Source organism: Colletotrichum chrysophilum (genome assembly GCF_026319265.1).
Source record: "Colletotrichum chrysophilum strain AFK26 chromosome Unknown scaffold_14, whole genome shotgun sequence".
Classification (NCBI taxonomy): Eukaryota; Fungi; Ascomycota; class Sordariomycetes; order Glomerellales; family Glomerellaceae; genus Colletotrichum; species Colletotrichum chrysophilum.
In genome coordinates, this window is record NW_026517301.1 from 142,025 (window position 1) to 167,977 (window position 25,953).

General features: G+C 51.5%; 8 protein-coding genes and 1 non-coding gene across 9 annotated transcripts; 4 read left to right on the forward strand and 5 right to left on the reverse strand.

The window, feature by feature from the left end:
• Positions 1-325: 325 nt before the first annotated feature.
• On the forward strand, positions 326-932 carry COL26b_002727 (uncharacterized protein; the record flags this gene model as incomplete). The annotated part of the gene is made up of 2 exons (XM_053175639.1): positions 326-328; positions 381-932. 2 exons carry the CDS (start codon positions 326-328, stop codon positions 930-932), a joined length of 555 nt encoding a protein of 184 aa, XP_053040348.1.
• Positions 933-1,372: 440 nt separating this feature from the next.
• Positions 1,373-1,444, forward strand: COL26b_002728. Its single transcript has one exon. It is a non-coding gene; the product is annotated as a tRNA-Glu (tRNA).
• A 470-nt stretch (positions 1,445-1,914) lies between these two features.
• On the reverse strand, positions 1,915-2,358 carry COL26b_002729 (uncharacterized protein; the record flags this gene model as incomplete). The annotated part of the gene is made up of 1 exon (XM_053175640.1): positions 1,915-2,358. The coding sequence occupies one exon, from the start codon at positions 2,356-2,358 to the stop codon at positions 1,915-1,917; it is 444 nt and encodes a 147-aa protein (XP_053040349.1).
• A 1,849-nt stretch (positions 2,359-4,207) lies between these two features.
• On the reverse strand, positions 4,208-4,684 carry COL26b_002730 (uncharacterized protein; the record flags this gene model as incomplete). The annotated part of the gene is made up of 2 exons (XM_053175641.1): positions 4,208-4,332; positions 4,405-4,684. 2 exons carry the CDS (start codon positions 4,682-4,684, stop codon positions 4,208-4,210), a joined length of 405 nt encoding a protein of 134 aa, XP_053040350.1.
• Positions 4,685-12,491: 7,807 nt separating this feature from the next.
• COL26b_002731 (uncharacterized protein) lies at positions 12,492-12,757 on the forward strand (the record flags this gene model as incomplete). The annotated part of the gene is made up of 2 exons (XM_053175642.1): positions 12,492-12,646; positions 12,712-12,757. The coding sequence occupies 2 exons, from the start codon at positions 12,492-12,494 to the stop codon at positions 12,755-12,757; spliced, it is 201 nt and encodes a 66-aa protein (XP_053040351.1).
• A 183-nt stretch (positions 12,758-12,940) lies between these two features.
• COL26b_002732 (uncharacterized protein) lies at positions 12,941-15,899 on the reverse strand (the record flags this gene model as incomplete). The annotated part of the gene is made up of 2 exons (XM_053175643.1): positions 12,941-13,376; positions 13,429-15,899. The coding sequence occupies 2 exons, from the start codon at positions 15,897-15,899 to the stop codon at positions 12,941-12,943; spliced, it is 2,907 nt and encodes a 968-aa protein (XP_053040352.1).
• Positions 15,900-16,418: 519 nt separating this feature from the next.
• COL26b_002733 (uncharacterized protein) lies at positions 16,419-17,196 on the reverse strand (the record flags this gene model as incomplete). The annotated part of the gene is made up of 2 exons (XM_053175644.1): positions 16,419-16,964; positions 17,146-17,196. 2 exons carry the CDS (start codon positions 17,194-17,196, stop codon positions 16,419-16,421), a joined length of 597 nt encoding a protein of 198 aa, XP_053040353.1.
• Positions 17,197-17,577: 381 nt separating this feature from the next.
• On the reverse strand, positions 17,578-18,944 carry COL26b_002734 (uncharacterized protein; the record flags this gene model as incomplete). Its single annotated transcript, XM_053175645.1, has 2 exons — positions 17,578-18,642; positions 18,693-18,944. 2 exons carry the CDS (start codon positions 18,942-18,944, stop codon positions 17,578-17,580), a joined length of 1,317 nt encoding a protein of 438 aa, XP_053040354.1.
• A 548-nt stretch (positions 18,945-19,492) lies between these two features.
• On the forward strand, positions 19,493-21,536 carry KU70 (ATP-dependent DNA helicase II subunit 1; the record flags this gene model as incomplete). The annotated part of the gene is made up of 3 exons (XM_053175646.1): positions 19,493-19,558; positions 19,607-20,224; positions 20,271-21,536. 3 exons carry the CDS (start codon positions 19,493-19,495, stop codon positions 21,534-21,536), a joined length of 1,950 nt encoding a protein of 649 aa, XP_053040355.1.
• Positions 21,537-25,953: the final 4,417 nt, after the last annotated feature.

A 25,953-nucleotide genomic window follows, 5' to 3' on the forward strand; every position in this document is an offset into this window, starting at 1 on the left:
GGTAGACCTCGCATCTCACAAGGCTTCACTGAGAAGCTAGTGATCCAGCAGGTCTGCTTTCGGCATCATTTGCAAACATGAAACCATCCTTTTGGGGTATTGCCAAAGAAAGCAAACCCTCATTGAATTGGCCAAGATGTTACCTGTGGTGACTTATTTGTGCCTCTTGAGAATTTGTGCGACGATCACTCATCCCTGCGGATGTGAGCCACCCTTCATAAAGGCTGAAGCCATTCCCATCAATGACCTTTCTCAAGAGTCTCTCTCCAGTGATTGGGAAGGGAGTCTCGCCCGCGGTCATCACTGACACCAGGAAACAGTCAAGATGGTACGTCAACCAACTCACCAAAAACCTCACTTAGGATACTCACACACCGCAGAACCTCCCAGCCTTCATCCTCCTGCTCCTCCACGCAGCCCTCACCACCACATCCCCCATCTTCTCCGCCCCAACCGCCTACGAATCCGCCAAAGCCCTCCTCGAAGAAGGCCTATCCCTCACAACCCCCCACCAAAACAACACCCACCTCCTCACCCCGCGCCAGGCCTCGCCCAATCCAGGCCTCCCCGCCCCATCGCGCGCCTGGACATGCTACCGCGGCGGCGACTCCTCGCACGGCGTGCTGCAGGCGATGCACGTCGTCTTCAACACCCTCTTCGGCGCGCCGCGCCTCAGCGCCGGGCCCAACCAGTGCCACGTCGCCGTGTGCGGCGCGTTCCACCTCTCGTGGTGCAACCTGGGCGTCGAAGCCGGGGATGAGAACGCCGGCGCGCGGGATATGGCCGTCGCGCAGGACCCCGGGAGGGGGACGATGTGCATGGCGGCCGTGGAGGGGCTCGGGTTCGACCCGTACAAGTTTTACTACTGGGGACGGGTCGATGCGGTTTGGACGCCATGGTATGGGGGTGGGAGTACGGTCAAGACGTGTTAGATCGTCTTGTCGGAATAGTTGAGGTTAGCTTCGAGTTGTAAATATTGTGTGGCTGTGTACAGCTGTTATGGGGATGACCCTTTCAATATGGGGCTGATGAGAAACACAAGCGTTTCTTCAGGGAACCACCGCTCCTGGTGCCTATCAAATCTAATTAATTTACAGATATGTCTGTACATACACTCAATCCTCGGGGCATGATTTTAAGTCAGACTGCTTGTTGTTACCATGCTTCGTCCTCGTTCTCGTTCCCGTTTCCGCTGTCGTCATCTCTCTCGCCAGCTGCCAAACGGTGTTCGGCCCCGGCTCGGCTCGGTTTCGGTGGCAACCTCGGAAAACCCGGATGCCTGCCCCTGCAAGGTTGGACGCATACTTACGTGCCCCCACGCCCCCGCACTTGCCGCCCGTCATAAACGCAGACTTGACCCTTCTTGCTATCATCCGGCATGGTGTAGTGGTTAACATACTCCGCTTTCACCGGAGAGCTCCGAGTTCGATTCTCGGTGTCGGAAAAGCCATTTCTTTTTGCGATTTTTCACAATGTCTTACAGCCTGGTGCCAGGGGAGTATCGTTCTTTTGCCCATTCAAGCGCCCAAACGGCTAAAGTGCTGCTGCCAAAGAAGCTTGTGGGCGCGGTTGTTTGCTACGCATGTGCGGAAATACAGAGTTGAGATGAACATGGACGGTCAACAGATGTCAGAAGCCGATAAGACTCCATTGCGATCGAACAAAAACAACTTGCGAGCGAGACTTCATTTCATTACCTGCTGTGATCGGATATTGAAAATCGCTGACCTTTGCAGCCATAGTCGTAGATCATCGGCCAGGCAGAGCTCTTGAAGATGATAGACCCCAATTTCGCATACCCAACAAGTCACAAGTTTTGTGACAAATCTTTACATGGCGTTGATCTTTCCGACTAGGCCTTTGAACCAAACAAAATACGTAATCCTTGACGAGGTCGTAGTAATCAATATATTTTCACTCAATTCCGCGGCTCAAGTCAGCCACCGGCAGCGGGTGTCCATAGAGACGCATTGCCTGCATCCGCTCCTCGTCCGTCTCATCCGTCACGCGCGTCGGCTCCCGCCCTCCAATATGGGTGTCATACCAGTCACTGTACGGTCCGCTGTTGACATCATTGAGGTACTCGCCGGTGTCAACATTGATGATTCGAACGCGGGACCTCACACTCCAATGCTGGTAGTTCTCCTCGATCCACTGCGTCCAGTCAAGGAGGTCACGCGTGTGGATGTCGAGGGCTTGTAGCGCTGGATGATTGACCAATAAATCATGGCTCCAGAACTCGCGGAGTCGGAGGTCCAGCGATCTGAAACCACTTTCCACTCTCAGGTAGCGGACCGAGGCCTTTTCGGGATTGCGAGTGATGTTGAAGCCGTCTATAAGAATCGTGTCCAGATTCATGTTTGCCCAGATATATCGCGAATCCGGGTCGGTGATGTAATCGAAGGCTTTTCTGTAGCTTGAGCAACTGCGCGACTCGCTGCATGCCTGGATGACGGCAGGCACAGGTGTCAGTGAAATCAATCGTGAGCGCCTTTCAGTGATAGAAAGAATCCGGGGCCATGCCGCCGATTGCCATCTTTGAATCCGTATTTCGGTGGGCAGCAGGGGAAAGAGGACAAACGCCATCATTGAGAATCACGGCCGATGTGGTTTGGTAGGCGCGTTCAAAATAAATGCAGGTGAAGTGAGCATGGGTCACACAATTCAAAATGGATTCCCGGTGCTGGGCTAGCCGTCTTGGAGCGATATCCCCTGTCATCGTCTCGCGGCGCAGGTGCTGAACAGGCGACAGCATTAGCCAGTGAGTGCCGCATTATTTTACTTTATCACATCTGATGAGCGCTTTCTTCCAACTTTTCTTTTTCTTTTCCTTTTGGCTGGAAATCAAAAGGCATAATAAGCCTGCATTACATAGGTCTGATCTACAATGCCTACGTGAAAATTTGCAGAGATTATTTTGGTTTCATCCCACGCTATATATGTGGCCCAGAAATAGTGGTACAGTTTGACTTTCATCTTCAACTTCGAATCAAGTCGTCACACTAGGATCTCTTGTGTCTGAATGAGATTTCGGTTGATCATTCTAAACTTTTTGGCCAACCTTGTCAACTTGCAATATCGGGCTTGTTAGAACCAGAGTCCAGACCTACCGCTTTTCATTGCTTACAAACAAATCAACTCTCAAATGACCATTGTTCTAGCGACTAATAATATGAATGCGACATCGGAAGCGTACCTTTTGATGACAGTGTCATGTTATCTCTTGTTAGGTAGTATAACCAGGATGCAAGATGCACGAACCGCTAGTCGAAGGAATCTTCGCATGGATTCCTTCAGACTGCATGTAGGCAGAAGCAAGCTGCCCATATGTCTCTCGTTTGGCTTGGCTGGATTCCACGGCTTGAAGTTTGGCGGAGAAACCTCTCTCTTTCGCATTTACGGCCGACAACCATAAAGCAAGAGATTTCCAACGAGACTACTGAATCAAGGACGACCTTCCTCAAGCGGTTGACGAGGCGGAGCTTTGAGTCCGAGAAACCGCAATTGCTGTAAATCGGATTGAGACCCTGATGTCATTTCTTGTCTTCTACTCCTCCAACGTTGGCTCCTCGAAGTTCCTCGAAGTCAGGCGCCATTCCAACAAGAACACTAGGCCTGTGCCAGCGGGAACCCTAATGTTGCGGTTCCTGCAACGGCTGAATTTACCGCAAAACGAGCCAGTCAGGCGCTCATTTCGGCTTTGAAGTCTGATTTCAGGCTGGTTAGCATGTAATCAGAAGGTCATACCACGATGGAAGGGGGATGCGGGTGTCTTCCACTGAGACCACTGAACATTATTGGTATCCTAGCGTACATGTGTCTTGGCGGGAGTAAAAAGAAAACGAAGTTCTGCTGTGAATACTACTATCGACTTTGAGGCATGTGTGCAGTTTTCTCTTCATTACATGTATTTTCAACTGAGATGACTCTTGGCATAAGTCCCAGTAATAATGCTCTATCAGTGCTCTGGGGGCCAGGAAAGCTACTGGGGGACTGACCCTGGGTGTGCTGAGCCTGACCATGTAACCAGTGACGATGTCAACGGATACAGATGCAAATTTACCCTTCTCACTCCTCCTATCCCTCCCAAAGAAAATCCATTTTGGATATCCCCTTAACGTTATCCCGACGACCGCGTATTAGTAGCTACAGGCCAATAGTTGTGCTAGCGTGCTAAGGCGATATACCTTAAGCCAAGCACAATATTTTAGAAGTCGCACTGCCAGCCGTTGATGCTAACACCGCCAAGGCCGCTTGAGACGCAGGTACTGATTTCCTTGCAGCCGTCAGAGGGAACTTCAATGCTCTCTCCCTTGTAGGTCGTGATCGTGGCTATAAGAGGATTGGTCAGTATATGGACGCGTTCACGAATCAGACGTCATGGCTCATCACCGCGAAACTTACCACTTTTGATGTCGGTGCCGTAGTTGCAACCATTGGTATTAGCCGAGTGCAAAACGACTTTGTAACCAGACACCTCGCATGAGCTGTCAAAGCTTCCTTGAAGTCTGCAATAGGTTTTGGGCGTACGGTCGGCCCAATCATCGACTGGTGGTCCGTCCCAGTACCAGACGTCGAAGGTGAGACCAGCAGTGCCGCCAGCTGTCTCCGACGCGAACACAGCGATGGCCGCAAGGCTACCCTGGGTGAGGAGGGAAGAGAAAAGAATGGCGCTGGCCTTCATTCTGGGTATTGAAGCGTTGGGATGTGGTCTGAAGATGGGGGTTGTAAGTGATTGCAGATGGAGGTTGTGATGTCTGATGAGACTGACAGCCTTGAGTGAGGAGACTGGCACCGTTTATATACTTGGTTCACTTCACATTGGAACTTGAAGTTTCTTTTAGCTAGATCAAAATCAAATGGGACTTTGGTGGTGGGACTTGCGTGAACTCACTCACGATCTTGTTCACGGAGACACAGGCGTTAGCTTCGTGACGTAGAACTTAGAAGATATCCTTGAACGTTATTTTACGAACATTCCTTCATGGCAAGATCTTCGCTAGCTCATGACGATGGCTTGTTGGTTCAGTGTAAGCAACGTCTTGATAGAAAAACCAACAGAATAGAATGCGTACTCTTGTTGGTGATTTGTGGGTTCAACCCTTGCATGTTGGTGCAAGAGGTGCTGCGCCAGGCAGAATCCGCCCAGCGATTCCCGGATCTCAGCCTGGCCCCCAAATTGCAAAGGTTTTAACAAGGTACTAAGCCCTGCGTATCATGCCACTGCCCTTGGAAGTCTTGCCAGATTAAACATCCTAGAGTTGGAATACCGCGCAAGTAACCCGCAAGCTTAGTAGGGCTTGAGAATCTCCGCATGCCGTCCACGTTAGTGTGTTGATCAAGCCTAATTGATGAACTTACGGCGTCTACAAAGTACAATTGAACTGCCTGCTAACGTCCCCTATATGAGTAAAAGCTGCGTTTCGGGGCTGCGAGTAAAGCTCGCGCCGATGAGATGACCTAGCTCCATGTCACACTGGCAAACTCGGAGTAATTGGAGATCACGCCCCGTAATCGCCAAGCCGGATGGCGGCGAAGCGTTCAGGGCCACGTTTCTGGCTGAGATTCCTGAAAACATTGTCCAGTCTGATATTGGCAAAAGTTTAATAAGTGAGTAGCAATGTTGCCTCACCGTCCATCACATAGAATTGGAGATTTCTCATGTAGCTCTTGCACAAGCAACTAAACACACATTTTAGAGGTGACATTGTTGACTCTCCAATCTCTAAGATAATGGGTCATGCGCTCAATAGAAAAGATCACTTTGATTGACTTGTTTGGCAAAGCTGTCAGGCACGTCAATACATTCCAGGTGCGCTTGACCTCAATAAGTGCATAGAGACGAGGTGTCTTCAACGTCGGGTGCCTTAACTAGCACAGATTCCCACAGGGGCTCCATTGACTCGCCCGGATTGGCTGCTCGCCGTTCTAAGCGCCCAAATCCGCATTTGCGATGCCGCATGACCTAATGCGACCATAAATCAATACTCATGACGGGGAAAACAACTGCAGCTCATGCGAACCGTTAGCCCCCAATGTCAGTTGCTAATAATAGTATAGCGCAGCCACAACCCTTCGGCGGTCCGTTTTGGTTGTCACTAAACCGTCAGGTGTTGAGATTGGGGGCTCTCTTGTTGGCTGTTCTGATTTAAACGCACCGTTGGCCAAGTCCGGTCTTTTGTGGTACACCTCCACCACAGCTCACATCACGTCGGACCATACTCGACAAATCAGCCAGGATGCCCGTCAATCCTCAGATCAAATCTGCCTTCATCAATGTACTACCGCGCGAGGTCCGTGATTCCATATATTTCGAGCTCTGGCGCTCCTGTGGTCTCCGTCAACATATTCTATATCATGGAGAACCAGAGTACCATCATTTCTGCCATTGGCCGTGCTCTATCGAGTTCGATGTTCAGGATCCATTGCAAAAAGAGCTTGAAGAGGTGAGAGTCCGCCTCGGCGTTCCCTTAGGCGAGGATATCTCTCGTCACAGTTGCCCTGGAATCGGGAGGCCTTATGCCAGATATTTGCAATCTCCATGGATGAACCACTGGCCTTGTGGCGAGGTTGCCTATCAGAAGCACGGCAAGGGGGCTTTGCCGGGCTTTGGTACTTCAGCGTTTACTTGTTGGAAAAAAGGCTGCAGTGGCTATGAAGACAACGCCTGGTCAAACCCATATCTTTCCATGCTCTTGTTGTGCAAGACCGTGTGAGTTGCCCCACCTATCAGAAGACCATTCAATACTAACGAACGTAGATCGGAAGAGTGCCTGCAGTCTATCTACAGGTCGACAACATTCATCTTCACCGATATGCCGACTGTGCAGATGTTTTTCGGGTATTGCGAGCTTCATCCAATCGTAAAAACCTTCCCAAAAATAGGCATCACATCACTAGCCTTTTTCAAGTACGCTCGAAACGTGGAGCTCTCGTTTGGTCCGGACTTTCCCCTGCAGCTACTGTGTGCGAATTTCGATCTTCCCGGAATTCCTCGCCGCCACGATGTCTACGATTTCCACTGGTTGCGCCTTGACCGATTCGAGAACCTCCAGACCTTCAACATATGGATCGCTTCACGTTGTAGCTCGAACCGTACCCCTTCAAAATACGATGCTCTCTGTGGCATCAAGGAACTTGATACAAGAAATTTGAGAGATCGTCTTGCGCCATTCAGCTTGATTGGCTCAGTCACGATAAGCACACCCCTTAGCTCACGAATAGCACCTGAAGAGGGTTTTGTGGAAGATGTCGCATTGCCTGGTATTCGACTTTACAAACGAGGGTCCGGTGATAAATTCCATCCAATCTTGGGAACGGTCAACCCAGGAGGCATGTACGACGATGTGATTCACACCACATCTAAGATGTATGAGCACTTGGTTTCTTTCCGACGTCTACTTTGGCTAACACTTTGCCTCAAATAGGGAAGTACGGCTTGGTTATGACGGAACCAATTACGTTTTGATGAAGGATGGTTGAATGCGGCTACTGGCTGTAAGTTTGGTCAGTCTACAATGTGTTTTCCGTCTCAGAAGTTGTGGGGAATTACCTCCGTTTAGGACATAGATAGTTGCTAGCTTTTTCTCTTAAAGAGGATCAAACTTTCGCATGAGACGTATTTTTCGGTCGAAGCCGTATGGTATATCTTCTTCTCGCCATCTCAGCCAGCTCTTAACACATACATACACATACGCGCACGCGCGCATACTTACCCACACCATACTCAAGACAACCAAGCGTGAATACTCACGGCACTAGGGTTTTAGAGCTTTGGTTTATTACAAGCTAGCTCCCCAGCACCAAAAACTAGATGATGTGCAGGTCTGAAGTACTCAAATATTCGCGGCGCGCGCACAGTGGAACGTTCAGATGCGTGCGTTCCTTCTTGGACAGGGACACGTAACGGTTCATTTACACAGAGATTCACTTAGATTTAGGATTTGATCATAATAGACATCAAAGGACAGATCATAAAGTCTCTTGGAGGATCCAATTCACTTCCTTTTGTAGTCTTTTCTCACTCAGCTGACATGAGCTGTTCCTAGCTAAAGGCTATCAACAAAGATCTAAGTTCAGTCTGTATTTGCAACGCGTCGTCAGGATCTAACTGCCTCATCCGGGCTGCCTCGTGCAAAGCCCTCATTCCTACTGTCTCACACAGTCCTCACTTTCCCCAAACTCTGGGACTATCTCAAATCCATTCATATTCATTTTTTGTCGGGATAAAACTCATACCGCAAACAACTGGCATCAATCTTGCCTCCAGTTCCGCCGTTGTTGCCTGTGAGGGTGACACTATTAGCGTATAAAGCTATGCGAATAGTTAAAGGGTACAAGACATACAAGATAGATAGTTGTCTCTCATGATACTATCACAGGTGATGCTCTTATCACCTTCGATAGGAAACTCAGCGCTTTGCTCAACGGCTTCCTTGCAACCGTTGATCCAATGGATTCTCCAGTTGCCGCGTTCTGGTGCGTGCCGGCCATACCAGTGGATGTCTCCATCTCCCTCCTTCATTTTCTTGTTTCTTGCATCAAGGCTGCAACCTATGAAAGACCACCGTTTCTGAGCTTCGCCATTCACATCGAGGTGTTCGTATTTCTTATTGCACTCTCGTATACCGAGTGTCGGCTTCGGGGCAGGTTCCGGCGTAGGTTCTGGGGCAGGTTCAGGAGCAGGTTCTGCCATCTTCTCCACCTCCCATGTGAAGTTGTCGCAGCCCACGTCAATAGACGCCTTTCTGAACATGCGGTCTCCTGCCGAGCCATGATTTGATCCGCCTAACATGAGACTTTTTGTCAGTTGATCCTTGGTCACCAAGTATTGAAGACTGGGAGTGCTCACAGTTGCTCTTGACAAGCTTATCCCATGCACTTCTGCAGACGTCTTCGTCGTCTACCTGGCATTCGTCATCAAGAGGAAGAAATGACAGAAATATGGTGTAATCTTGGTAATTGTCGATATTCTCCGGTGGTGTTCTTCGCACAAAACCTCTTTTCGTCTGTTGCTGGGTTGCCAAGGCGGCCTTCAGGCGAGGGATCTCATTACCACTAATATCATACGGTGTAGGTCCTTGCGGTGCGCCTATATCATTCATTACCCTCTCGCAGAATGTCTTCGAAGTGCTGTCCAGAAAGAACTTGCTGGGAACATTAGTGAGCTCGCCAGGACATTGAATGCTGATCCCGGGCTGCGGAGGCTGCTGGGGCTCTTCTTTGATATTCTTTAACGCATCGAGGACAGCCTGGTCAAAGACGATGTCGGAAATGGTGACTTGGGTAACAATACTTGGGAAGCAACTGCATCCCTTTGTTTTGCCCTTTCATAAGTCAGTATGTCCATGCAATCCGCGGAAAGCTGTCCCGGGAGAGAGAAGAGTGTGCATGCTAAGGCGGACGATTTGACTCACCTCGGAACAAGCCCAATCAACTAATCCTGTAGCCTTAGGATCTTCGATCTTGGAACTGGTGGGCTTACAATCTCCGTCGCATGATGGCTGTGGTTGATCTATCAGTCAGAGATAAGCATCCAGAACGGGCTTGGATATCTTACCGGAGTTCCCGTAGGACAGCTGCTGCTTGAGGTTGAAGTGCTCCTGGTGGATGTTTTGGTCTTGGTGACCCTATGGATGCTCTCCTTTGGGATCTCATTCGCGTTGGGGATTGCCTTGCCGTTTTGAATGTGTCCCCAAACCCAGGCCAAAAACGAGCCGGCTGTGATAGTCGAGCTCCCCCAGACGGCTGCATTCGCCGCTGCTTCGCCGCCTGAAAGAGCTGCACCTAGAGCTTCAGCTTCTTCCTCAGATGAAAAGATGACCGTCTCTTCCACGGCAGACTCAGCTCCACCCTCGGCCTCGCCACCGTCAACCCAGCCGTCCTCGCTTCCTGGGCCACTTTCATATCCCAAGTCGTACTCCTCCGTCAAGACTTGATCTGTGAGAGGACGCGCAAAGCTGTTCCTGAGCTCTGTGTCGGCGGCTACACGTTGTACGTAATCGGCCAAGCCGCAAGCTGGCCCCCCCTGACGCTTGTAGAACACGTTTCGAGGCTTTCTCTTGTGCTTTGCAGCACAGGCAGTTACCTCTTTCGCTATCGCCTCTAGCTTAGCTTTAAGTCCGGGGCTCAGCAAGATGTTGAGACCGCCAGCGGCATTCTTCGACGCAGTGACAGCGTTCGTGACGGTCGCGACTGCTGTCTCTCCCGACCCAACAGACGTGACGGTTGTTATCGCAATGTACTGAGAGTTGTCTCCAATCCACTAGGCGAGTTTCGTGTCAACAAAAGAGTCACAAGAAAGAAATAAGGACGACCTCACCTTTGTTGTGCCTTGTTCCAACGTAAGATATCTCGTGTGGGCCTCTATTTTACCTGGTCTGTATCCAACTTACGAGCACCGGTCAGCTGTTACAGTACAATGAGAGAGATAGGTCAGATAAGGGCATGTCGAAGAAAAGAATACAAATACTATGCAAATTGACGAACGGGATGTCATTTGAACATTCTGATGGGCTGACTTACGTAGGCTCAGCTCCAGGGGGGTTGACTCCAATTTGACCACTCTTAGTCGGCTCAATGGCGGCGACCACGACACTAGCATGAAGCCATTAGCACCTGAATAATGTCAAGGCCAAGAATCGCGAGAACCCCGACTTGTATTCTCTCATTGCCGCGGTTATTCATTTGCTCTACAAAGAAGGAACGAACTACAAGGTGACGGCAGAGGGCCGTGTGAAAGTCAAGGCTCCCTGATTCTTGTTATGGATGTGTCAATCACACAACAGTGGAGTGATGTAGTCATATGGATGCCTGTCGTGGAGACTACGTTGCGCTGCTCAAGGTGAGGGATAGCTTATTGTTCAACGTCTCGTTGATAATGAGCATGGAGAAGGATTCTTGCTAATCGTACGGATGACTATTATGTTAGGTCTAATAGTTTATTTCATACAATTTTGTTACCGTCGTCCCTGTTGTCTCTAGCATCATCTATGCCTACTACCCGCCCGGATAGTAAAGCTCTTCAGAATTTAGTTCCGAGATCTTCTTTGGATGATTTCAGAATAGAACAAACATATCCACATAGAAATAAACCTCCCTTTTCTCTGCAAAGAACTGCACAGTCCTGTCTGCTTGCTTTTCAATTCAGTGAAATAGCAAAGTCCGAAGACAACATGTTGTGCCAAATGGCGAGTCTTTATTGTGGCGGATGAGCTACTTAATGATGTTATAGATATCGCAACATAGCACAAGTCAAAAGACGGCTACCATTCATAAGCATAGCGTTCCCTGCACGTAGCAGACCGCAATTGCCTAGAGTCCAGCCGCAGCCCGAAAGTCCGCAAAACACTCACCGACGGCATATTCCACAACTTGACAGCCGTCGCAGGTCCTAAAATGGTAACTGCGGATGGAGCCGCTGTTGACCCGAGCGTGCCGGAGCATCATCTCGTGTACGTAATGAGCGACAGAGTCAGTAACGGCCTGGCGAGAACCTTAATAGGCGAGGTTTCCTTTGTCCAACTCGGGGCGGAAAGGATAGGTCTTGCAACTCAACTAGGCCCATTCCTCTTTTGAGAATCATCTCGGAAATGGTTGCCGACGGGATGGAAATGGCTCGCTGCTGTTCAACTTGCCACTTTCGTCTGGACATGCCTTTTGTTCTGCATCATTGTCGAGTCAATTGTTGCTGCCCGTCAATACAATTAGGCTATTATCATAGAGTCTATTTATCCAGGGGAAACGGTTTCCAGTTGATGCAAAAGCTCAATGAATTGAGTCTTCGAGCAAGGATGACAATATCGCCTACCCGTCCTCTACGCAACTCAACCTTTCGCTCTCGGTTTCCTACCGTCTGAGCCCATTGGCCGGTAGCCGGCGGGATAGTTTTCAAACCGGTAGTTGGGCAGGGATGCCCTCAACTCCCACCAACTTGGGATCTGCCCCCCAGTTCATCTCATACCTACCCCCCCCACGTTCATCCCAGGATACCCGCATCGGCGTCCCCAGCCCTACGCCCACGACTCAGGCAACATTCGGGTTTTTTAAAGTTCGCGATGGAGGCTTTTCAGATTGCTGAAACTCATGTCAGTTATATTGCTGCTGGCTCATACACTATGTAGGAGGCGGTAAAGGTGGAGCAAATGCGAGTATCCAAGCTGGCCGTAGTCCGGAGACGTGATGCCTACACGGGGCGGATTTAGGGGAAAGTGCCCTTCCATACAATCGGGTACGCGGACATTGAGTTTTCCTAGGCGGACTGCTCCGCCTTGAAGTCTAGCTACTGGTCGGTGGATACCACCGCCGCCGACCTGCGATTTGGCATACGGGGAGTTTGTGTTCGAAGAGATCTGCTGGTGGATAAGAAAGCTATAAGACGGTCCAGTCTCCTCCTATGTTGCTCTCACCCATTCACCCCATCCAATCACCAAGTCTCGTCTCAGCTCAATAAACTTCTACAACGACAAACATCTCCTAAACCAACCGCCAAAATGCAGTTCTCTACCCTCCTCACCGTCTTCGCTTCCGTTGCCGCCGTCAGCGCCATCGCCGCCCCCAAGCCTCTGACCCCGGCCCAGTGCGCTGCCAGCAACCTGAAGCACTGCAACAACTCCAACGAGCCCTGCCCCATCGGCTGCTTCTGCCCGTGAGTTAACCCCTAGAGAGGTCAAGCCTAGAGTTGGAAGACCATGGAAACTGACGCGTTGATAGCGGCGGAAACCTGCCCGAGGGAGGCTGCTGCGCCGGCAGCTGCTAAACGGCTAAGCATCTCCGAGTGGGATGATGGGCGAGAGGATGACGCGGTGACCTGGAATTAGAGGCAGTTTAGTTGCAATACATGCCATTCATCGTGACCAAAACGACGCTCAACCCTCCTCAGCAGTAACAGTTGTGAAGGCAAAACATCATAATGTATTCATCCCTCATACCCAAAGCGCTTCTACAACCCCTTCATAAACTCCCCGAAAGAGATAGATTTCCTGACCGCATTATTCAATCCTTCATGGTACGTTACCCAGACCTTGATATCCTCCTTCGTCTCCTCCCTCTGCTTCTTCCTCTTGGTCCCGTTCGGATCCACTTCACCCAGAGGCCGCGTCGGGATGATCCTCCCGAAAAAGTCCTTCTTCACGCTCTTCTCGAGAGCCTTCTCCTGCTCTTTAATGATGTTCTCCTTGTCCACCTGCACAGGGGCCTCCTCAAGTCCCATGGGGTTGCCCGCTTTGAAGCGCGCCTGTCGCGCGGCCGCCTCGCGGAGAATGACGGTCTTTTGGAGTTCTTGATCGAGGCATTGGCGGACGGCGTAGCGTGTTGGGGCGGAGCTGGAGAGGAGAAGGCCTCCTGCTGTTTCGTATATCGCAAGTGCGTCAAGGTCACTGAGGATACGTTAGTACGAACTTGTACATGAGGGGGCGGATGATGACTTACGGCTCCATGCGGTACACCCACTGAGGCCCCCTGTTCACCAAGCAATCCGTCTCAATCTTGCCCTTTTGCATTTCGATACCGACCTCCGCCATGATCTCCGCGGCGCGTTTGACCATGGCCTTCTCGGTATCCTTTCGTACACTTGCTGTGCTCGTGCCGCTGCCGCCAATCACGACAGGCTTGACGTCTGGTGATACCATGCGAACAAGATACGGTAAGAAGTCTGTCGCGACATCTTCCGGGCTTCGGAACGACCTCCCCAACGTGGGAGTGAGCTGTGCCTGAATGGCCTGTAGCATAGACTTGTTCTCCTTCAATGCTTGGTGGGCAGCATAGTCCGCTTGAGGACCAGAAAATGGCACGGGTGGCTCGTCGTTCTCCTGCGCATCTGCACCCCACTTCTTGTCGTAGCCCATGTTGACTTGATACTTTTTCGACGAGGCAAAGAGAGAGTGGCAGGCAAGAATAGGCTGGCTTAGATATGGCGCCAGCTCCCAGTCCTGGCTGAAAAAGGTTCTTGACGAGCAAGTGTCCAGAAAGTGCATCCAATCGTAAGCTTCGTTGGGCTTGGACAAGAACGAGTCGTCGTTGAATTCGCGGTTGGGGTATTCGAGGAAGATGTCAGTCATAATACGATCGACTTCGCCGCTGGTGTCAACCATGTGTCGCAAACGTTCCATGGCGTTCTTCTTGTGGTACTCGGCAAAACCCAGCTGAGCCTTGGGCTGCTCATGCTTGTGCTTGAGATGCGATGTGCTGTCCAAAGCTTGTTTCGGGAAGCCGCCACCTTCCTGAAAGATGCGTGACACGATGTCTTTCGTGCTTCCTCGTCCAAGACCCCTTGCTCCGCCGGCGCCGTTGGTAAGATCGTGCATAACGTTCTTCTCAAGCCATTGCCTTGTCAACTTGTCGTTGAAGCTCGCAGCAGCCTTGAAACGTCCAGCAACCCACTCACCAACAACCATTACGCCACGAAGATCGCCTTCGGCTCCGCTCTCGGCTCCTCGTTTCGCATCAATACCACTTGTCATACCCCAAGCGGCCTCGCAGATCTTGCGAGCAGCATCTTTCTCACAGGGAACGCCCTCCTTGTCGAAGACCGCCTTCAACCGCGTGACAACAGCATCGATGGTGGGTTTTCCAACATGGATAATCTCAGCCATACCTGACTGTCGGAGAGGTCTCAGTGCCGGAGCGTAGACGTCGTTGCAGATGAGAATAAGCGGTCTCATCAAACGAAAGTCGTCGCCCTTCTTCTTCTTGCGGTTGTTGTTCACAATTCCTGAGCCGTTCTTCTGGTCCAACAACACGAGATCGATGAGGGCTTTGACGAATCCTCCCTCTCCTGAAGCTCCAGCTCCGCCGACTACACCGTCCACCTCATCGACAACCACGCAAGCCGGTTTTGCAACCTTTTGCTGCTGCTCACCATCCTTGGTCTTGACGTTCTCGACCGTCTTGACACTTTCGGTTCCTAGGGAGGTCCGGATGCGGTTCTTGACGACGTCTTTGCTTCGGTCGTCACTGGCATTGATCTCCATCACATCGTATCCTGCTTGCCGCGCGCACACATGCGCCAGCGTTGTCTTTCCAAGACCGGGGGGGCCCGTCAACATGAGAATCTTCTTGTGTGGCTTTTCCTCCTCCTGCTGACCCTGCTTCGCGCCTGGCCGTCTCGAGATGGGCGCCTTCTTTGCGATACCAGGGAAGACGATAGGATCCCATCGCTTGAGCCAGCGCAGGACCATGCGGTTGGTGCCATCGTCACCGCAAAGATCGAGGAAGTTCTTGGCTCTGTACTTCTCGGTCCAGAGCAAAGTCTTCTTCTGAAGCTTGCCGACCACTGGCTCCTCCACTGACCGAACAGGTACATCGTTCTCTTTCCTTTGCGGCTTGGGCTTTTCCGCGGCCTCTTTCTTGGCCTTGTCGATGAGCTCATTGATATCGATACCATAGTATGCGCGCCTCGCCCTCCCTTCCTTCGTCTTAGATCTCGCAGCAACGATGTTCTCGTATGAAGTGTTGGTAGTCGGCTTCCGCTGCTTGATCGTTGTAGAGGCGCCGGTGCAAGTCGTTACTTTGAAGGTTCGCCCGCTCTTGAAAATCGACGGTGTAGAACTCAACAATGTAGATGCAAGGCTTCGAGGCGGTTCGGCGCGAGGAGGCTCTGTTTCTGTGGGAGCGCTGTTGTTCTGTTTCGCGGGTGCCGGCGCTGATGGCTCGAGAATCTCTTCGTCAGGGGTGAGTGTAACAGGGGCTGGTCGTTGACTGCGCGATCCAAAGTCAAGGATCTGCTTCTTCAATGGTGGCTGCTGGGCGTCATTGTCGGAATCAGAATCATCGTCAAGCAGAAATCCGCTCTTGACCTTCGGCTTGGATTTTGTCGGGTCGGCCGCTGCTGGGCGCGCGCGCTTCCCTGCGGGTGGTGAGGAGCTGGCAGGAAATGTGATGGGCGATGAAGCACTCGGCATTTTGGGTACTTGTTTGCTAAGACGAGATCTGGTCCGAGGCTATCTTCGTGGCGACGTCCAAGGCTGCTTCGACTTGCAATTGCAGAAAGTGTGTCGCTGCAGTGACAAGCCAGGTGGGATGGGAGACGCGCGACGGGACGCGCTTCGTCCTGAACGCATTGAGTGCGAGTGGGTCCGCCTCTATACTGTGCTAATTGAGTGAGATGAGTTTAGCGCACTGTATCTTACAGACTGATGACGTGAAGGGATGCTCAACGCCAGCCTTGAGAGCAGTTGCGGTGAGCCCAGTTGATGTTTTGAAGACGACATTTGAAATTAAATTGTGTACCAATACTTTCCAATGCTTCTTATCAACTTGCATCAAAGAGGCGTAAATGCAGATTGCAGTCTGCAAGTGAGAAATCCCATGTGATCTCACAACCGGCACCTCATGGCCCGTTAAATTCACAGCCAACATAGACAAATGCGTACACTTTCTCTTATCCTTCATCCTACGTTCTAACCAGACATATTTCAATTCTACCTCTCACCAGCAGCTTCCATCTCCTTCAACAAGCCCCGGTACAAGTCAGCCTCCGCAACCATCTCCTCCATGCTTCTCGCCTTCCTCATCGCATCCTCAATCCTCGCAAACTTGCCCCCGGGCTCGGGTCTCATCCCAATTTCAGCGTCCCACAGCGCACCCCCGATGTTGCCCTCCTCGCTCGCCATCTGCTCGTAAATCTCATCCCTCGGCCCTGAGTCGTCTTTCGCTGTCTCGCCGGGTACGCGCGGGATAATGTGTACGTGAACATGTGAAACCGTCTGGCCCGCGTCCGCGCCGTCCTGCACGGCTATGTTGAAGGAGCCTGCCTCCGGGGCAGCCGGCGTGCCTGACGAGGAAGGGAAATAGCGGCGCGCGAGCATTTTTTGCACGAGCTGCGTCGTGGTGAAGAGGTCTGTTACTTCCGCTGGCGGGAGGTCTGTGAGGCGCTTGTGAGGCTTGAGAGGGCAGATGAGGACGTGGCCTGGAAGCAAAGGCTTGAGGTTGACGAGGGCGAAGGAGTGGGCTGTCTTGTAGAAGACCTGTGTCATGTTAGCCATTATTCTTGATGTTTCCGTGTTGAGTTCTGGATAGCGGGTTGAAGCAGGCAGGTGACGATGAGCGGCAGCTGTTTTGAACTACAATGGCAAGATGCGCAATCCAGACGCTCCAATGCCCATCTCATACGGCCGTTCAATGACCGAGATCTTCTTCGAGACTAACCTGCCCAGTGACCTCAAAGGGCCCGAAATGAATCTTTTCTTGGGAGCTCATTGTTCGTCGGGAAATAGTAATATGAGCTCTGGGTAAGTTGTAAAATATTCTTGAGCTGAACATGGTCCTCTGTGAGTTAGGTGTGAGCTGCAGCTGGAACATGGGTAAGGAGAGACGACCCTCCGGAGATCGTCTGGTTTGGTGGAGTAACTTCAGCCAGGGAAATTGTTAGTGGCACACTCGAAGTGTGGTGGCGTCATCAACATGGATTCAACCGCCCGGCAACAATTGAGTAGACATCTTTTATGGGACGGATTGCGACCAGAGTTGAACTTGTTTTTATTCCTGCCCCCGCCAGTATTGCATTTTGACCCTAACAGATCCCGGTTGCTATAAAAGTACATGATTACAGTCTCCCGCCGTGGTTTAAGATGATATTTCCTATTGCGCCAGTACCTTCTCCTGAGCTCCAAACAGCTTCGTCTGTTGACCCGCAAAGAACTTCTTTGACTCAGCACAACGTTCGCTCTTGCACCCGGGGCAGCGAAGCTCCATCTGTGGTGAGCAGGAAATGCCGCTGTCAAGGTGAGCCTTGGCGATATCAGCCAGAGCCTTGATGAAGACAGGGCTGCCATTCAAACTCTCAACGCGCTTCACAGTCTCGGGGCTTCCTGAATCTCCGATAACCTCCAGGTCGAGCTCATACAGAGTCTCAATGTGATCGGAGGTGAACGCAATAGGGATCAGGACCAAGTCCTTCTGGCCCTTGTGGATGTAGTTCTCGACCGAATCAGAAGTCTGGGGGCCGAGCCATGCGGACGGGCCGACTTGCGATTGCCAGCAAAGGCGGTAGGGGTTGGAGAACTTGAGGCGCTGCATGACAGCGTAGACAGTAGCAGCAACCTCGGCCGGGTACGGGTCTCCTCTGTTCACCACAGACATGGGCAAGCTGTGTGCTGAGAACAGCAAGACGACGTCCTTCCGCCTCTCCTCGGGGTACTCCAGGAGCTTGGCCTCGATGTTTTGCGCAAAAGCCTCCACCAGGCCCGGATGTACCGGCCACCTGTCAATAACACTCCAAGAGATCGTGCCGTCGCCCGGCGTCGCGTCCGTGGCTGACTTGCCCTCCAACCTTTGCCGCCACTTCCACAGCTCATTCATGCTGCTTCCCGTCGTCGAACACGAGTATTGCGGGTATTGTGTGAAGGCTACAGCTCTCCCGCCCTTTCCGTTTCCGAAACCATCATCCAGCAGCTTGTTGTACATCTCCTCGGTCAGGGGATCGGCGTAACGGAACGCAACGTAAGGCTTGTGCGGTGCGGTCTCGGGAGAGATCTGGTCGAGGATCTTGCACATCTCTGCGCTCTGGTACTCGGACCATTTGCGGATGGGGGAACCCCCACCGATTTCTGCGTACTGCTTCTGGATCTTGGGAGTTCGTCGCTTCGAGATGAAGGGGCCGAGGTAGTTCTGGTAGCGTCCGAGAGGAATCAAGTCTCCATCTGCCTGCGCATTGTCAGCGTGCGGAGCGTCTGGGGGTTCGTGGAGGGGCATACGAAGAGTCTGCTCAGGAAGTCGCCCACTTCGTCTGTCGTTGAAGGGCCACCCATGTTCAGGAATACCATGGCCGTCGGACCCTTGGAACCGGCGGAGTTTTGTGTAACGGGCGGAACGGTCGCCATAGACCTCAATTGAGGTGCTGATTGCTTCGGCAGAGCCAAAGCTAGAGGTGCGGCGCCATTGCGCGCTGAAGTCGTCGCCTTAGACAAGCTCCTGGAGAGCTGTCCTGTTGAGTACTTGAACGCCATTGCTCTACAACGACGATGTACGAAAAGATAGTGTACAAAGAGGGAACACAAGAAACGGTCGGTAAGTGGTGATGGTTCAGAGTGGTCTAAGAAAACATAGCTGTGGCAATCGTGGACCCTGGCGATGTGTGGGCGATGCTGGACGAGGCCATGTGGATTTCGGCTTCGATGACGAAGGAAATCCCGATCTGGACAGGAGCCCACCGAATGCCGAGCAGCACCCCTGCAAGACCGAGCTCATACAGAGATACCTTATCGGAAGCCCATGTCACTGCAAACTTTAAGGTACTTATTTAACCTGCCTCGGTTTCGGCCAATAGCACGCTGCGTAATCCGAAATATAGATCACGTGGTCGCGCGCTCGCACGCGGGTACCTGCGAGCTTCGCTAGAGAGGTCCGCGCCAGAACAGCTGCCCCTGTCGCGTCTGCTGCCTGGAGCTGCCTGTTGCGCTGAAGGGCCCAACCGAGTTCGCGACTACATGAAATAGCTGTCGCCCGCCGCGACCAACAACGCCAAAACTAACACCGAGTCACACAGATCCTCGCAATGGCTGATCGCGAAGACTACAAGAGAGAGGAGGATGACGATGCGGAGGAGGAGCTCGATGAGACTGTACGAACCCACATCTGAGAGCCATGACTTACAGCTGACCCCTCTCAGGACTACAAGGCACAAAAGGACGCTGTCCTTCTGGCCATTGATGTGAGCTCGTCAATGCTGCAGCCGCCTCCAGCATCAAACTCCAAAAAGGCAGACAAGGACAGCGCCGTCCAGGCCGCGCTGAAATGCGCCTATCAGCTTATGCAGCAGCGCATCATCTCCAACCCCAAGGACATGATGGGCATCCTCTTCTTCGGCACCGAAAAGTCCAAGTTCCAGGAGGAAAGCGGTCGCAGTGGCCTGGGCTATCCCCACTGCTATCTCTTCACTGACCTAGACGTCCCCGCAGCGGAGGACGTCAAGGCGCTGAAGACATTAGTGGGGGTCGACGGGGAGGAGGGAGAAGACGAAGATGAGGTGTTGGTGCCAGCCAAGGAGAGCGTCCAGATGGCGAATGTCTTCTTCTGCGCAAACCAGATTTTCACAACTAAGGCGGCGAACTTCGGAAGCAGGAGGTTGTTCATCATCACCGACAACGACAGTCCTCACGGCGATGACAAGGCGGCCAAGTCCGCTTCTGCCGTGCGCGCAAAGGATCTGTACGACCTTGGTGTTATCATCGAGTTGTTCCCTATCACCAGGGACGACAAGAAGTTCGACCTCGCCAGGTTCTACGATGTAAGCAGTTCGCACTCTCCTTGGTGTTCCGGCCTAATAGTGACAGGATATAATCTATCGTGACCAAACAGCAGAGGCAAATCTTTCAGAGATCCGCAACTCGAGATCAGGAGACGGCATCACTCTTCTCAACTCCCTAATCTCAAATATCAACTCCAAGGAGACCCCCAAGCGCTCCCTCTTCTCCAATCTCCCCTTCGAGATCGCCCCAGGGCTGCGCATCTCCGTCAAGGGCTACAACATCCTCCACCGCCAAACACCCGCCAGAACATCCTACATCTGGCTTGACGGCGAGAAGCCCCAGCTCGCCACAGGCGAAACAACTCGAATTGCAGAGGATAGTGCCCGCACAGTCGAGAAGCCCGAGTTCAAAAAGGCCTACAAATTTGGCGGCGAGTACGTCCACTTCACCACCGAGGAGCAAAAGTCCCTCAAGGACTTTGGTACCCCCATAATCCGCATCATCGGCTTCAAGCCGCGGTCCATGCTCCCATTTTGGGCCAGCGTCAAGAAGTCAACTTTCATCTTCCCTTCCGAGGAGGATTACGTCGGCTCGACCCGCGTCTTCACTGCCCTCTGGCAGAAGCTGCTCAAGTCCAAAAAGATTGGAGTCGCATGGGCTATCACTCGCTCCAACGCGAACCCGATTCTCGTTGCCATCATTCCCTCCCACGAGCAATCCGAAGACGACTCCACCACGCCCTACCTACCCGCAGGCCTCTGGCTGACACCTCTCCCCTTTGCCGATGACCTCCGCGAAGGCCCTGAGCCGCCCGCCGACCTCGTCCGCAGCACCAACGAGCTCACCGACCAAATGCGCGTCATCGTTCAACAGCTGCAGCTGCCCAAAGCCATGTACAACCCCAAGAAGTACCCGAATCCTTCACTGCAGTGGCACTACAAGATCCTCCAGGTCCTCGCGCTCGAGGAGGAGTACCCCGAGAAAGCGGAAGATCTGACGGAGCCCAAGTACAAGGCCATCAGTAAGCGCGCCGGCGGATACCTCGAAGAGTGGGCTGAGACGCTGCAGGCGGAAGCCAAGAATGTGATGGCTAAGCAGGCTATCAAGCGAGATGCGGAAGACGATGACGACGGCAGGCCGGCAAAGAGGGCGAAGGCGGCGCCGAAGGCCAAGGTCTCTGGATCGGGAATGACCACGGCGCAGCTCAAGGCCGCTGCTGATGCAGACACTCTGGGCAAAATGCTCGTTGCAGACCTGAAGGATGTCCTTGCTGCGAGAGGCTTGAGCACGGCCGGAAAGAAGGCAGAACTTGTCGAGAGGCTTGAGGAGTGGATTGAGAGCAATGCTTGATATGTCGAACGGATGAAATGGGCTGTACAATATCAAATGGCGTTGTCTGGCGCGTCTCGTGTATGAAAAGGGCTACCAAGACTTAGTATCGTTAGCCTAGCTACGGAATTTCTTTTCTTCGCTTCATCACCTTCGCACATTGCATGTTCACAAGTGTGGGTACAAACCATGCGAATGCCTGCCATCTTGATCAAGCAGCATGCAGTACCATCCGACCCAGATATCGACCTCGTCCTACCTGTGATAGCTCCTCAATCTGTTCTCCATGCTCTTCTTCTCTTCCGGACAATGCCGGAAATGTCAACCGGGCCCAGACTTAGGCTCATTCGACCATGGGAGAGGCAGTACAAAACGTGAGTTGGTCGGTGTTCCTTCTATTCGTTTATTATCCTCGGTGCTGAGTCACTCTTCAGATTCCCTCCTAGAATCTTCACCAGCTTCATGCCAATCTGGCAGCATTTGCAACCTCTTTGCGGGGTCTTCAGGCTGTGGGAGACAGATGGCGGCTGGCCTTCCGAGCTCTTGCCTGGGCAGGAGGCGCCCCTTCCCCAGCAACCTATATAAGCCCCTTCCCTGCCACACCTTCAAACAATTCAGCAGGCCTTGCCGGGCTGGGCACAAGCTGCCCTAGCTTACAAAACCTAAAAAAAGAGGCTATGGTCTAGCTGGTCAGCGAGTGAGGTACCTACCTTAACGTTTAAGAAGAACGGGGACCAGTGCTCGTTCGCCTTGGGGCGCTCAGTTCGAGTCTGATTTGGTCGAAAGGCCCAGTGAAAAGTGAATTGAGGATATTACTTTTTTGCGTTCCGCTATCGCTTTCGTCGAAGTTTGACTCATTTTCTGTTCAACTGGATTTGCGTTTTTAGTTGTTTCCCTTCGTCCTCTGCTTTTCTTTCCTGCGCTGTCTCTTTAGACGCTTACAGCTGGAAGTCTTAAGTCAGTCTGTTTTCTAGTAAATTAGATTATATTATTAATCTCATGATGATCAGGCTGATCGAGGTGTCGGTCCTAGTGCAGAGTCTGCGTGATCGTGAGACCTCCAGATGTGGAAGGTACACAGTGGCCTCCTATCCAATCGTGCCTGTTGAAAGGCGCCCCTTCCCTATTGTCCTTTATTACCCCCTCCCCTTCCCAACTTCCTAACATTGAGGCAGACTGCAGAGCTAGGCGATTAAGTTGTCAAAAACAAAGTTGGCTGGCCGATGGTCTAGCTGGTGAGCCAGTCTTCCCCTATTCCGATATGGATTGTACTTGCTGCGCCTAGAGGCGCTCAGGTTGATTCCGGAAAGGTGTCAAGAGCCCATGGTGAGAGATCCTGGTTGGATGAGGGCATTTCCTTGTGCGAGCATCGTATTCTGGTTGCATCTGCGCCTCTGGCTACGGTTCGTTTAAGTATCTTTGTAGCGTCTTCCTTCCCGATCCTTCCTAGCGCCCCTTCCTCCCCGACGTCCTTTCTCCCTCCGCGTTCGTTCTTTCCAATTCACAGGTACGTCGTAGCTATTTAGCCGCTTGCCATTCCAAGTCGGAAAAAGCAACTGCAACAACGCCAGTTGGTCAGTAAGGAGTGTGGCCAACATCGTCCCGCCTTGCTCGCGTCAAGCGCTCAGTTCGAATCTGGCAGTTGAAAAGCCCAGCGCAATTGAGGACAATCGTTTTGTTTTTCTCTTTTCTAAGGGCCCTCTCTCTTTTTCTTCTTACCTCCGGTGTCTATAGGTCTGGCAAAAGTCTCCCATTGTTTTGGTCAACTTGCGTGAGCTCTTGGCAATTCAATACGCTGTTTCGCTCGTATAGAGGCATGCTGTGTAAAAGGGATGCCGTATGGCTCGTCACATGTCGCGGTATTCTCCTTGTGCCACTCATGGGAAACGATTATGAGACAACCAGATAGTTCGAGAGGGCAAAGGGGCCAAAGATCGACCCTACGCTCCGCTTCGCCAGAGGTCGCCAGGGGCCAGGACTCAGGATTGGAGATGTTCTCCGCGGAGATTTGGTTAATGGTCATACCCATGAAGCCTTCCTCCGTCGTCGTCATGCGGGATAATGGCTGCAAAGCTGAGTACCTACGTACTTATCCTCAATAATTGACTCTTAATACTTCAAAAAGGTGCCTCCAGAAAAGTGACACGGAGACGGAACTTCCGATAGGCGCCGCCCGCCGTCACTTGCGTAGCTGTGATCTCGCTGACTCACGAACATGTGCTGGACGGGGAAACTTTCCAGAAGCGCTACTGTGTTCGTAAATTCGTGCGGGAGCCAGCGCTTCCTCCGGAAAGGTGCAGAGTAGGAGCAAGTCGCGATGACCCGCTTCGAGCCTAAGACGATTCGATCTGCTGGCGAAGTGTAGGAGTTGTGTTGCGAAATCTGGTGGTTTCAGGACAGCAGGATACCTGTGTAAATGGACTTGAAGTCGTCCTTGGAAACATGGTTGGATGACGATTTTCTTATGGTCGCCCACGTCCAGAACCACTCCCTCAGTCAAAAAAGTCAATTTCGTTTCTTGCGTGTTGAGGTCTTGCTACTAACATTGCTCACATCTCTATGATGAACCATGAAGAAATGGATGTTGCGATGAACCTGCAGTCATCATGCGATTTCTTGACAGAACTGTACTGTGGTATCTACGTAATGCGCACGCTTCAATGAAGTGGTCAACCTATTTAAAATGGATGCCTACTAACGTCGAATGCTGCCATTCTTCTGTTTCGGCTGCAAGGAAATAAGTTGACCCTCTCTTTGAGTGCCAAGCCTCCCAGGTAATTTTCGCTCAAGGGAAATTTGAAGTGTTTGGCTTGTGTAACACACCATCACCTCACTTTGATTCTCAATCAATCTGTCATTTGCCGTCACTGTCATTCTTCCACTCGTTATTATTCAGCTGACGTGAATACTGGGTATGTCTCGAAGCCGGGACCATGCTTCAATATCTCTCCATCCCAGTCATATTCAACACGAGAGTAGTGACACATATCGGGGACTGTAGCACATAATATCTTTTGAGAACTCTCGTCATTCTTAGTCTTTCTCAAGTATCTTGTGAGGATTAAGCAAGAAAAGACAGTCTAGACCGGTACAGAACGTGGCAATGTGTATGTTCTGTATTATCACATCAGCAATCGTTCTCACCTGTCATGTGATTACTTTGAAGCTTGGGTTTCAAGTAAAGCCGATGTTTCAACACTCGCGATTCATTTGGCGGTGTCGGGGGATAAACACTCAATTCTTCCTGAGACTATTTATATCTACCTCTGTAGACCTTCTTCTCTTACACATGACGAGCTTTTGAATCAAGACCCCGACATTGAGGACCAAAACCTTTACCAATCGCACGGTCATGCTTGCGATCTGGATTAATCCAGATGTGTCTATTTGCAATACACTATATATGGCCTTTCAAGACACGATCTGTAAAAGCAAAATGCATGAGCCTTCTCTCGGGTTCAGTCATGGACCTAGTTGTTTCCTGACACGCCTCGGCATCAACCCTGCCATTATCAGAAGCACCCGTAAAATTCATCAGGAGGTCACCTGCTTAAGTACTCATCTTCGTTATTCATCACTTCGTAGGTATTAATGAGAATACTGAGAGGAGGACACATTCGCTCTAAGATTGCGGTAGGGATGAGATTTCTATCTGCGCCTGGTGTAAGCTGGTGTCGTCCCCTTCTCAGCATTTTTCAAGATGGAGTGCGTCTCTGGAGTATCATTTGCTAATGAATAGAAGTCTGGGCTGACCGCACTTCTTTCTGCTGACGACTTGTTCGTCCTTTTGCCTCGGCAATGTTTAGTGTCATAGCCTTTGCAGTGCCTTGAAATTCTAGGTATAAATTCGAATGGTATGAGCGATCTCTAAACGGAGTAGCCAGCAACAATACGATCACTAGTGTCCGTCTGACGCTAAGACGACCATAACCTTGCAGGTCTTCATGCTTCTCACTTACGTACTGTAACTCAAACCTCGGGTGAACCACACCTAGCCCCGTCATTTGACTCTCCTGTCCGCTGCGTATATTCACTAATAATCTCACAGAAAAGACGTCACAAAGTCTATGATGCGTATTTGCAAACAAGCAGACCGCACTCGCTCAGTCCTTGCTGTAGCAAGCGCGGTTAGCCTTCAATTGAGAGAGACAACCTCAAATTGTGGCACTATGAGACAGAATTAAGAATCAAATCCCAGCTCCAGCCGGCTTCGTTTTGCATTTAAGCACACCAAAGACTCCGCCCCCCGATTCGCTTGTCTAAATACAAGCTATTAAAAGAAACTCTGCTCTTCTCAGCCTTTCCATTCTCGCAAGACCGCATTACAGTTACATGCGGTATTCTACCTCTTTAATTCTTGTCACCAGCAGAGATTAAGTGACACAAGACGAATTAGTCCTAATTGCGCCCGAAGGAGTGAACCACTTCATGGGACAAC